This window comes from Haliotis asinina, chromosome 15, assembly GCF_037392515.1.
Source record: "Haliotis asinina isolate JCU_RB_2024 chromosome 15, JCU_Hal_asi_v2, whole genome shotgun sequence".
Taxonomy (NCBI): Eukaryota; Metazoa; Mollusca; class Gastropoda; order Lepetellida; family Haliotidae; genus Haliotis; species Haliotis asinina.
This window is the reverse complement of record NC_090294.1, coordinates 45887085-45900213: the sequence shown is the minus strand read 5'-3', so window position 1 is coordinate 45900213 and position 13129 is coordinate 45887085. Positions and strand designations below refer to the sequence as shown.

General features: G+C 42.0%; 1 protein-coding gene across 1 annotated transcript; it reads left to right on the top strand.

Annotated features, from left to right (window-relative positions):
- The first annotated feature begins 2071 nt into the window (after positions 1 to 2071).
- On the top strand, positions 2072 to 8307 carry LOC137265050 (uncharacterized). Its single transcript, XM_067800373.1, has 4 exons — positions 2072 to 3586; positions 4566 to 5797; positions 5943 to 6035; positions 6147 to 8307. Exons 1-4 carry the CDS (start codon positions 2072 to 2074, stop codon positions 8305 to 8307), a joined length of 5001 nt encoding a protein of 1666 aa, XP_067656474.1.
- Positions 8308 to 13129: the final 4822 nt, after the last annotated feature.

Genomic DNA, 13129 nt, shown 5'->3' with positions numbered 1-13129 from the left:
GCTTCTTATGAACATGGTAAGACAAGATCACATGTACAGCTTTTGTTCTGCATGGTTGCATCTGCTAAGACGAGTCCCAGTCTCGACTGATGCAAATCTTAGTTTGCTCCGAGGTTTCCAGATTCGTCCGCTTCATTTGGTGGATTTCACGAAACCTGCATGTCCGAGACTGACAAAACTCCGGGTATTTCTCACACATAAAACTGATAGGCTTCTATATAACTAGAATGTACTGTCCAAAACATGATGTACAACCCCAACTCACTTGTTGCAATCTCAGATTAGTGTTGATTTTAATTCTTGGTTTGTCGGAACGTTTAAAAAGACCTCCATCCATCACCCTGTTCAAACTACTCTAAAGTAATGTGTTAAGTGTGTAAACGCAACTCACGAACCCAAGTTGAAAGTCCACTTGCAGTTACACCCGTGAGAATTTGGTAAGCAGCTGACGTTTACCACCACTTCAGGCTTGTCAACACTGTCATTGACAGTCTGTTGCATATATGGTTTTTACAAAAAGTGAGTTGTGAGCGCTGTCGACTTGTAAATAGCTCAAATCCACCTGGGATGACATTCCAAATGATTTAAGTAGTAAAAGTAAGTAAGTAACTTAAGAAGTAAGTTAAAGATATGTTATCACTAAACTAATTTAATTCAAAACAAAAACAAACAAACCCAAAAAACAAATACAAAATGACTGGTGATTACAAGCAGCATGCATTCTTTCCCCATACCACCGCGAACAGTGGCAATATTGTTGATGCTTCGGAAAAAAACATTCATCCTTTCATTTTTCTATAATAACACCGTGGCAGTTGTCTTTTTAGTCTAACAGCAGTAGACGAACTTATTTGAACAGATTCTTGCTCGTACATTGAGAAAGGAGCGGTGGTGTAGCCTTCAGTTGAGTTCCGGTTCAGTTCCTAGATTGGTGCAATGTTTGGAGTCTATTTCTGGTGTTCCCTGCCGTGATGTTGCTGGAATATTGCACGAAACTGTACTCACTTCCCCCATGGAGATATTGCAAAAGAGTTAGTATCCTGCCACCAATATCACGGCAGGATGGAACAGCATTGACGGATCCAGAGAGGGATCGGACGTGTGCGTGTTTTCCTCTAAAGTGTGCGCCCTAACCTCCTGTCTCAAAAAGATGTATCCGCCAATGAATGAAAGTCAGTCACTGTAACCACGAGCAACCATCTGATCAAGCCTTTCATCGAGACACCAGTTCCCGTGAGTCGCCTCTACACATTGCGTTTGGATTTGGGTGCCCGTTCAGTGGCCGATATTAATCGAGACTCAACATGTAGGTGGAAGCAGGCTTTTGTAGCATGTCAGATGGCATGCACCTTAGTATTATAGGCAGATCCAGGTGTGTGTGCGTGCGTGCGTGCGTGCGTGCAGGCGTCCGCACTCCACCCCCCCACCCCCTTTTGATTTTGTTAAAGGACCATTGAAACTCGTGGTCAATTGAAGTGTGCAACCCACCCACCCCCCACCGCAATAATGATTAATACACAGTGAAACTGTATAAAGCGTACATCGGAAATATGTGTAAGAGGCAATACAATCAGATTAGCCCAAGCGCACGCTTAACGTGTAACTCGGATGGAGAGTGTAGGTTGTGAATTGACGTCATTGCGCTAGTCAGCGATTATATGATGTCATTACACTGTGACGTCATAGCTTTATGCTGTCAAACACTTCTCGCTTCGAGAAACTTTCTACCATGGAACACAAGATCGATTATGATACGTGTACATTGACACGAAATTCTCCTGACAGCGTCTAGGAGTTACATTCGTAACTTTCAGTCTATTTCATTGATAATATTTACAACCTCGTGTGACGAGATTAATACGAGATGACCTATGCTTGGAGATGTTTGTGACGTCACACCATTGTTGATGCGGTCTTTCTGCCAACAAGACGTTCTCTATCACATCTCACGATGATGATTGAAATTGTCGAATCCAAGACACTGCCTTCACTCAAATGTGGGGCTCCGGAAAGTTCGTTTGTCGCATTTTACGATGGTATCGTATCCAACGCCGTAATATTCTTACCAGGAATGGTGAACGTGAAGTCAACCAGCGAATGGAATCAGGAAGAACTGGTGGAAAAGAAAAGTCTCCATGTCACATTCGAACAAAGGAGCGCAGCACGGACAACTACAGTCTTGCCAGGCACAGTACAGCATCTGAAACCTCAACCGTTACGACATGTGCAGCTGCAAGAATTCCATACTATGGAAAGTCTATGCAACGAAGAGTTCCTGTCCATGGCATATAAACTAGTTCTTGATTACAAAGACTTTCTTGAGGACCAACTCTCAAGCCTTCTGAACCTGGCTCAACTCAAGCGTGAGCACAGTCTATCTGTAGCTTACAATCAAGTGGTGTTAGCCACAATGGGGTCAAGTGATGTCGAAAATCTGGTGAAGTCTCCTCCAAACCCCCGATATCTGGCGAGACTCCCTTTCATCGCATTTTACGAAGGTGTCGTAGCTACGTCGGTAGTGTTCTTGCCGGGTCATGTGACAATTCCGGTGTCTCGACTGTCTGATCCACGCATGTCAGCTCACCCAAGTGGTGTCGAATCTCTGGTCCGCCCTTCCTCAAACCCACTGCATCTGGATGGACAGAAGAAAGGTCTCCCCTTCGTTGCATTTTACGATGGGAACGCAAAGACGGCTGTTATATTACTACCAGGAGCTATTGAGCAGATAAACGGCTTGGCCACAAACTCAATAAAGAAGGCAGGACCGTTTGTTGCCTTTTACGACGGGATGGTAGCCACAGCTCAGATATTCTTACCAGGAGCCATAGAACAAACATATGACGTGACTCCAAGCATTGGCTTTAAAGCAGTACTCTTGAGACGCTCGTATGCCGAGATTTACGAACAAAGAGCTGCCACTGCACGTGCACTAATGCCAGTTAATGTACAAGTGAAACCTCAGCCATTACGACATGTGCCACTGGTCGGATTCAAAAGTAAGGAAGGTACATCAAAGACATACAACCAAGAGTTCATGTCTATGGTGCGCACGCTGGTGTTTGATTATAAAGACTTTCTGGAGGAACAACTCTCAAGCCTTCTGAACCTGGCTCTTTTCAAGCGTCAGCACAGTCTATCTGTAGCTTACAACCAAGTGATGTTCGCCACAGTGGCCCCAAGCGAGGTCGAATCTTTGGTGAGGGCTCCCTCAAACCCACGGAATCTGGCGAAACTACCCTTCATCGCATTTTACGAAGGAATCGCAGCTACGGCAGTTGTGTTCTTGCCGGGTCACGTGACAATCCCGGTGTCCCGTACATCTCCACGGCAGTCAACTCAAATGGAGACTGTACCAAACCACAATATCACACATAACGATGGAATCATAGCCACTGCGCAAATGTTTCTACCATTTCTCCAGACAGAAACACAATCGGAAGTTAAGCTCCCTAAACCAAGACCGCTAATTCGTCCTCAGTGGAGTCGGGCTGAAAAATGTCGTCTGCTCAAAGACAAACTGGACGGACTTCCGCTGAGGTACAAACCCCGTACAACCAAGTACATCACCTTCGAAGAGAAAGAAATTGTAAGTATCCATTTGTCATTTCAACTGCTTAAACATATGTGTTTGTGTGACAATGTTGAATCTAACAATACTCGGATGACGCCTCAACCTTGTGTTGACTTAGGTGCACAGGGTTTGAATATCAAAATGTGAATAATATTATGTCCGAATAATATTTTTATTCCCTGAGTATAACAAAACCTGACTCTTTGGATCTGCTGTGTAACGTACATCTACAATCGTGCACACTTGCAAGCACGCACAAACACAAACACAAGACACAAGGCACAGCCACAACACAAACACACGCACCGACACCGTAATTATATGCAAGGTTCGCTATGAACGGATTTTCTCTGTATGCAACCAACATACTGTTGATTTAAGTTGATTTTCGAATTCTTCAGATTGGTTTTATTTGACATTTTCGCATTTCAAAGTGCGGAGTAATGGATCGAGTATGCATGCATATATATAGCACATAATTAAAACAGTAAACTAAATGTCACAGACTCCACAACTCCATCGATAAATGTAAAACATCTCTGAAACAAGGAGGAACGGGTTTCGTGTTCAATTTAGGCAAAATGTGATTAAGATTCATGGACAACAATAGTTTCTCTGAAATAATATAACTAGCTAATATTTACCTATTTATACCCGAAAAATATGGTCATTACCTATTCAAAACGCATGCTGACGACCTGAAAAGTTGAAAACATACGGTTTAAATAGAATTTTCGCAGTACACAAGTGGCAGTCATTCTATAGATATCATGTCAAGTGTATGTCTTCATGGGGTCAAGTCAAGTTTTTGTGCATGCATAGTTGTCTTTGAAAAGGTCATTGAACAGTAGTATCTTATGTGTGGGCCTAAACATTAGGAGCTACGACTTCAAAACAAGATGAACCTATTCCATGCATGCCCATTCATTCCCACATTTATTCATTTACCACATAACAAGTATATATCATGTTATATGTTCATCTCTTCACACAGCATACCCGACAGCGTATCCTCAATACCATTCCCTCCCTGAAGACTGTCTATCCTGGAAGCTGCCTGGCCCGGAGTCCACTCACACCGCGCTATTCTCTTGAAGAAACCTACCCCGACATGGTCTCAGCCACCTTTAAAGATCTGGACACTCAACATATGAAGTACTTCAGGGCAAGTCCTAGCAGGGCACCAGGCCGACGGGCAGGTCGAACTCAAATCCAGATCATGGAAGACTTGTACTGGGAAAAGCTGAGGAAGATGGGTGCACCTGAGACAGCAGACGACATTGCTAACAGACGACAGCAGGAGATGTGCTTCACAAGGAAACTCTGGTATGGGTCTGTCATCAAGGAGACCAACCTCAAGTCAGATCATACGGCCAAGACAAAGTTGAACACAAGAAGTGCCCATCTGAACGACACAGCCTGTCTCAACACAAATAACAATGGTTACACCAAAGAAGAAGGTGACTGTGATAAAGACACTGCCGACTCTTCTGTCTTCGGATCAAAGTCGGACCAGGGGTTCTCCAGAGGTCAGGATGTTGCCAGGAAAAAAGCAAGGCACAGCTACTTGAACAAACGCCACTCTGACGGCTATAGATCTCGTAACAGGGGACCAGCGGGTCTGAACGGAACATACGCTGATTTTCACCAAACGCATTTGGAGTCAGAGGCAGCTCAAAATGAGTCATGGAAAGGTTCAGGTCAGTTCACAGATTCACCACTGCCGCTGCAGTGCCAGAGGAAGGACGCAACCTTAACACAAAGAGAACCAGACTTCAATCCAACTGATCGTGGCTTGGGTCGAATATCCTTTGTACCACATGAACCATCCACCCTAAGATATGATGGAAAGTTCTTTGAAGAGACTTTCTTCCAGAAGGGTACCCCTGAGGATGATGCTATTCATCTCAAAGAGTTGCTGAAAGACGTGTCAAAGTTTGATTCCGTCAGTGATGTTCCAAAATCCACTTTGGAGAGAGTTCTCCTTCTAACATGTAAACCATTTCTTAAAGGTGGATACAGAAGTGGGTTGTGTTTCCTCTCCAACCTCATACAGAGCCCCGAGTGTAGTCCTGAACAACTGATCCAGAACCTGGACCAGTGTGCAGATCAGTGTGGTTCAACAGGAAGTGCTGCAGTGAGTCCCACAGACAGTCCAGTAGAAATTGAAGAGAACAGTGACCAGAAGCAAAGAGACGTATTGTACAGAGAGAGCTGCTACATGAGGTACATGTTTTTGTGAATACATTGGAATATTGCATAGGAAAATGTAAGACCTGACATGTGTAGGATGTTATGATGTTATTAAATTAAAAGTAAATTTACGGTTTTTTCTGTATGCCTAGGTTATCACGAATAATTTAAATTTCAGACTTGAACAGTTTCCAGTGTTTGAGGCTAAATCTGCTGATGATAACGGCTTCATTGGAGACCTTTCCTTCACCGACAACAGTCCTGATGATAGGTATGTCATAATGAATTATGAATTGCTTCTTTATTAGTCAACACATTGTGTAAATACCATTGCAGCAAGTAGTGACGTGATCACATCATAACCTTTGCTTTGGTGTTTCAGGACTGAGACTCCACATTCCTTCCTGCACGATGACTTCATCCACGAGGATGACGTCCTGGACATTCCTACCTTGAGCATCCTGTCTCCCTCTCGAGCCTCTCTTGGGCAGGCCTATCCCAGTGGTCATGTGGTCACTTCTTTCTCCATCCAGGACCACGATAAGGACAAGCCAGCCAGCCATGAACCCTTTCCTTCAGAGTACGTCTTCAAGAGGGCGTGTGGGCCTTCATTTAGAGTGTCTTCAGAATTCTGGCACATCCAAATACCAACGCTGCCATCAGACATGGTCGACTACAAAGTGGAGGCAGATGGTCTGACTGAAATAGTCATCGGTTCAGGATGTTTTGGGGAGGTTTATGCAGCAACGTTGACGGTGTCACCTGGCCAGAGTAGAGACGTGGTGGTTAAAGAGCACTTCACAGACAAGACAACACAGGAGTCTATCGCAAGCGAGGCAAAGATCACCATGTACCTTGAGTCCACAGGCTGTGTCCCAATCTGTTACGGACTACTGAGTGACGAGGAGGATGGCTACAACATCGTGATGGAGTATGTTGGAAGCGGACAAACACTTTATGATGTAATGCGCGAATCGGAATTACCAAGATTACACTGGCTGAATATCGTGTGCCAGCTCGTCAGTGGACTAGATAAAATTCACAAGAAAGATGTCCTCATCAATGATATCAAGTCAGACAATATACTTGTGGACATGTCTGGTGAACTGCCCTTGGTCAAGTTCTGTGACATGGGAGCAGCGTCATACAAATCAGGAGTAACCTATAGAGGACCCATGGAGAATTGTGTACATCTAGCCCCAGAGGCCTGTGCTCATGCCGAGACAACTGCTGCATGTGATGTATTCAGTCTTGGCAGGGTCCTGAAGAAGATCCATGGCGTTTCCCAAATCTCCACCTTGTTGGTAGTTTCTGACATGTGTATGGCTGAGGATCCATCCCGTCGCCCAACTCTCGAGGCTGTAAACCAGCTGTTGCAGGGGGAGTACACAAGGGAGCTCATGTTCCCTACTGTAACCGTGCCGTCACACGGTTATCTTGATTCCATTGAGGAGGAATCACATGAAGTCTCTGCTGGATCTATACTCAGAGTGAACACACCAGTGGACGAGGACCAACCTACAGCTGCAGGTCCTGGTTCTGCTGAAGTTAATGGTGCTGTGTCAAGTGACAGTAAATCAGGCGGCTGCAGCCCAAAAAGCAGAAGGAGCTTCAAAGTCTCGCCAGCAAAGGACAAGGCCTCGGTCACAACAATAAACAAACATGAACTGGGTACATCAGTAGCTGCTGATATCCATGACATCTATTCCATTTCCTTTGATCATGTGCCACACATCCATGTCGCTGGATTATCTCATAGAAATGCTGTATCAAGAGTGAACATGACAAAAGGTGCCTCGTCTTCAGCTGAGGCAGGAGATACATCTGTTGTTGTTTCCATGCCTGCTCAAAAACAAACTGAAGCATTGTTTAACAATATGGAAGCTGCTACTCCTAAGTCTGCTGAAAGTCGAAATACAAGTATGACTAACATTGTGGATGTTGCCACTTCCAGATATGTAGAACATGGAAATGGAAGTTTGGACACTATGCCACCAGAGGGAACATGTGAACTCCCCACTGCCTTTAGTTCGCCAGATGGATCGTATGAGTTCTATGCACCACCTGTGCCTCCATCTTCTCCTGCATCATCATGTGCATCCTGCCACCTCCGCGGGACATCTTCGTCCACAGAACTGTCCCTTGCTGCTAACTCACACCAAATTTCTGTTACTATGGAAACTCTGGATACTGCATCTAGTGAACTTCAAACATCCCATTGTCATGCGCATGATGCTTCATCTGACAATTTTGTTGATGCTGTCGAGGATGACCTTGATGCCGATGCCAGCTCTGGGGGTCATTGCACTGATGCTGATGCTGCCGCGGCCGCGGCCGCTGTCATTCCAGTCGTCGTTAATGTAGACGGAAACTGTCCTTCTCCCAGCCTGGAAGCTCCCCATGTTGCGGAGTATCACACTCTGTGCCAGGCAGAGCTGGAGGTGTACAATAAGTACTGTGAGGGCACATCAGTCTGTGAGGATTATCTGCCCTTGGTTCTGCCATTGCTGATGATTCCTCTTGGATTCTTTGGAGTTATATAGACTTTAGATGGGGTTGGCTAACAGTCATTAAGGAACACAATAATCCATTTGAGTACTTCAGCTGAGCCATGTTACTTTTAGTACAACTGTTAAGAAGAAACGACTGATGTCGCTTCAATGAATGATATTTTTATGCAAATTATGAGGGCTATATTTTCAAAGAAACCCATGGTACTGTGTCATTTAATGAAATGAGGGCTATGATTAGCTCTGCAGATGGCTTATATTCTTACAATGGTATATATGACTCACATTTTATTACATACCAATATGTTTTCCTGCTAATATGTGATGTTATGGAAATAAGAAAAAAAAAGTTTTTCATAAATATAATTTTGAAATCATTGTTTTGAAAATGCGTAACCTTTCAAGTTTACAATCAGACTTTTTATATTGTTGAAAGTCGTTCTCCCAACAAATTCATATTCACTTTAATAATAATTGAAGTATCTGTGATTATATATTGTATGGTTTTGCGAAAAAGCATATCTTTCTTATGCATAGAAGAATCTGTGATAATTTGTCCCCCACACATATACATAATATTACATTTATATTGTACTATTTTTATTATTGCATGAAACTTGTCATTTGACTATAGATATATTTTCGAATACACCTGCCTTTACCGTATTCAATCTTTGTCATTTTGTTTACCTGCATGGATACTACTTACGAACCCATTGTGGACTCGTATGGTGAGTGAGTTTAGTTTCACGCCAAACTCAGCAACATTCCAGCTATATGGCGGCAGTCTGTAAATAACCGAGTCTGGACCAGACAATCCAGTGATCAACAACATGAGCATCGACCTGTGCAATTGGGAACCAATGACATGAGTCAACCAAGTCAGCGAGCCAGATCATCCGATCCCGTTAGCCACCTTTTATGGCAAACATGGGTTGCTGAAGGCCTATTCTACTCCGGGACATTCACAGGCTCATATGGTTCCTAAAGGGTGTAGACTGTTGTGCCGGACTGTTTGCTTGTCATCGGACACCAAGGGCGTGGCCTCTTACACATACTCTTTCTATCGGAATGTGAGATTTCCACCCACATCATAACCCAAAGCCAAACTGGTCGCTGGTTTGGCCACACACACACACACCTTGGTCGTAACCTGATTCATGAAGGTGATTCCGTAGTTATCAGGTTCTCCTCCAAGATGGAGAAGCGTACTGTGCTGTAATTCTCCAGACGTTGTTTGAGCAGTGAAATCATTTTGCTTTTTCTGTGGTTTGGTTATACATATAATCAAGGGGCATGGGGACCTGCTGCTGTCCTGGTTGATTAAGTCTGCATAAACAAACACAAAGCCATCATCTTCTCAAGTTTATATACAGTAAGATTACAGGTACATATCCACTTTGGTTTAGTCAGGACACAGTGGCTTATACCACACAAAAGTGAAATGTTCAGGTAATGTGTTTTCAAAACATTTTTCCAAATATAAGACAAAATGTTATGGATGTCAAGTTCTTCATTATTTACACAACGTTTCTGGGCTATAGGCCAGAAACCTGTAAATAATAAAGAAGAAGTTGACATCCATAACATTTTGTCTTATATTAGAATACCGATTTCTAAATACCTCTCAAGAACCTCACATTTTTCCAAAACTTAAGACAGGGGATGTCTTTCAAAATATTTTACCCAAACTGAATATTAAAGCCATGTGTATTTTAGGTACTTAAGTTCAAGATGTGAGGAAGTTACTGTGTGAGCCAGATGGTTAAGCTGTAAGAAATTGATGACTTGTCATGAAATGTTTGAAGATACATGTATACATCTGTCAAAGATGTATCTCAGAATAATGACCATCTTATTACTGGTAGTCCAAACCAAGAGAAACTGAGAGACAACCTTACACTTTTTATGAGAATTTTAACAAAAATAATAACACACACAGGTATGACACAGCATCCAATATGATCACATGTACACAATGTTCTGCATGCATAAAGACCATGGTACCATGCATGCAGTAAGTACAGTGGAATTGTGGTAATATAGAAGCAAGTGAATATGGTTTTATGCCACTGTTAGGCAATATTCTATCCATATCACAGTGGGGGCACAATACAAATGGAATTATACAGTCAACCCATGTGGGGGATGAAACCCAGGTCTTCAGCAAGATGGACACTTTAACCATTAGGCTACCCCACCGCCCCTATGTATGGTAACTTAGCAGGTTTATTTGGAATCTCTGATATGCTGCTCAAGCATGCCCCTTTCCCAAGTTTATAATATATCCACCATGTTTTAACATGATGCCAAGTAACAGCATGTATTCAGCATGGCCCTTTCCCAAGCATCCTTGATATGTCCAGGGTATACCTTCCGATAAGTCTCCACTATACCATGGAAGCATCTACGGCTTGATAATTTATTACCTCCCTTGATGGCTTTTTCTATACAATCTGGTGTACACAACTCACTTTTGCTTTTAAAATTATCCAAATGATTAAACTCGGTAATGAGAACCATGCACAGGTTCTCTGAAAGAGGTAGGAGTGCTTGCATATAGTTTTTGAAACTTTCAAACCTGTCAGTGTGTCTGCATGAACATGGAAATCTGAGTCACACTGTTAACAAACCTTCTCAGCTGCGAGTATCTTCGTTGACACTGGCAAGTTCAGTTGTAACAACGGCTTAGCTGTTTGGCTACTGTTAGGATGTGGAGTCAGCAAAGGGAGGTAATAATATGTTTGGGCTGAGACGAAGATACATCTTGGTTATCGTGGGGACTTCTCGGAATGCATACCTTGGAAATATTGAGGATGTTTCCCAAATTTCGCCCAGACTTTACTTGTTCCTTTGCTCTGCATGTGTTTGATCTCTTGTATCTCAAGTTCTGTACTACACCCAGTGGAGCACTTCAGTCCTGAATATGAAATGGGAATAAAATTTGACAAAATTGAGGTGTAATCTGTTGAGAAGCTTTCAAGATACTGTATACATGAGAAATCCTCACACAAAACTCTCATACAACAGATCATAGGAAAATATATCTTTAGAGAAGTGCAACATTCACTGAAATCAGATCTTTCGATTTTGATTTTCGATTTATGTCTTATATACTCAGCATCAGACAAGGGTCTTAATAGATACCTGCCTCACTTCATGAAATATTTCTTTATCAAACTTAAAAATACTGGTATCAAAAGACAAAACCTGACACATAACAGATATGCCTTCAAGAGAATTCCAGTTTTTGAGTAATCACCATGCTGTTGGGAAACATCAAGCTGTGTAAACTGTTTACAAAGTAAATGATGCTCCCTTAATTATTGATTAATTAGTGATCAACTTCTGTTGACTTGGTTGATATACAAAACCAGATATGTTGGTCTGAATTCTGCTGCACTCACTTCAGTTGTACTGAGGATTTTATGATGCTTTAGGCCTTAAAAAAAACAACAACCAAATCCCCAACCCCCCAAAAAAACAAACAAAAAAAAAAGGAATTTTTTAAAATGATATTTGAAAAAAATTATAAAAAAAAACCGTGGGAGGTACACATCACTTTTTTCTTGCAGAAACACAGCTTGGGAAGTTTGGCACGTATTTATGAGTTGTAGATTCAGTCACACTCGTTATTATAGACACTCATTCTTTCTTATAGTGGACAAATGGATGATCAGGATGCAATCAAGTCAAAATTATTTTTTTCAAATGGCAATAAAAAATTGTCACCCGCACGAATAATAGAGACGTGCCAATGTCTCAGAAACATTTAACTTTTTTTTATTTAGCCTTATGACTAAAACCAACATAACAATACATTAAAACCTGGAGCCATCCGGCTTAACTGTCTTGAACAAAATTACAGTACAGCAGCATGTATATTTGGGGACAGTTCTTTATCTCACTGAAAGCTGTAAGGCTCACTGAGCTATAGCAATATTTCCTCAATATTACAGTATGGTATATCAGAGATAAGCTTAAAATGTTGTATCCATCAAGTGAGAGTGATGAGCAAATTCAACTACCTCTCTGCTCCCATCACTGTGACAAAAATAATAAGGAACTGAATCCTAACTGATGGCTGGATTCAAAATGACAGATGGATCCTAACTGGGGGCTGGATCCTTGTTTATGACTGGATCCTAGTTGACAGTCAGATTTAACTGAGAGCTGTATTTTAGTCGACAGCTCCATCCTACTCATAGCACAGTACTGAGACTAGCCACCATTAGATTACTCCAGAATCTTTAACTGCTTAACTCAGTATCTTTGGAAGCATTTTACAAGCATTTCACATACATGAACCTGAATATGCATTTAAGGTATAGACATGTAAGGCAGGACTAAATTTCTCAAAAAAAAACTACTGACACAGGGATTGGCAATGGGCCATTTTCAGGATTATTAGCCATTTTCTGAATTTTGAATGGGCCACTTCCCTTGCATTAATAGCAAAACTTCCAAATTTTAAGGGACCATTCTTCATTCGACTGTGCAAAATGGCCAATGGCCCCTGCCTTTCCCAATCCCTGCTTACAGTAATATTAGTTGACTTGAAAATAACCTATGGTGAGTCCCATAGTACATTCATCTCAACTTGTATATAATGAAGATGGTGAAATATTTAACAAGATCAAAGCAACAATGGTAGAATTCATTAAAGATGACAGTGTTCATTACATACAAGCACTGTGAGATAAAGGCAATGATAATCAGAATTTCAAAATCAATACCTAATTATGGTAACTGTACACATTTCAACACTCTTTAAACTAAATTGTCTCCTCAAAAAATAATGCAAAATATGGACTTGCAAGTAGTAAACAGTTCTATCAGCATATTGTTTGGACAG

Coding starts and splice junctions, on each gene's coding strand:
- LOC137265050 (XM_067800373.1), top strand. CDS start 2,072: ATGGTGAACGTGAAGTCAACCAGCGAATGGAATCAGGAAGAACTGGTG. Junction 5,798..5,942: donor AGAGAGAGCTGCTACATGAG/GTACATGTTTTT, acceptor TTTAAATTTCAG/ACTTGAACAGTTTCCAGTGT. Junction 6,036..6,146: donor GACAACAGTCCTGATGATAG/GTATGTCATAAT, acceptor TTGGTGTTTCAG/GACTGAGACTCCACATTCCT.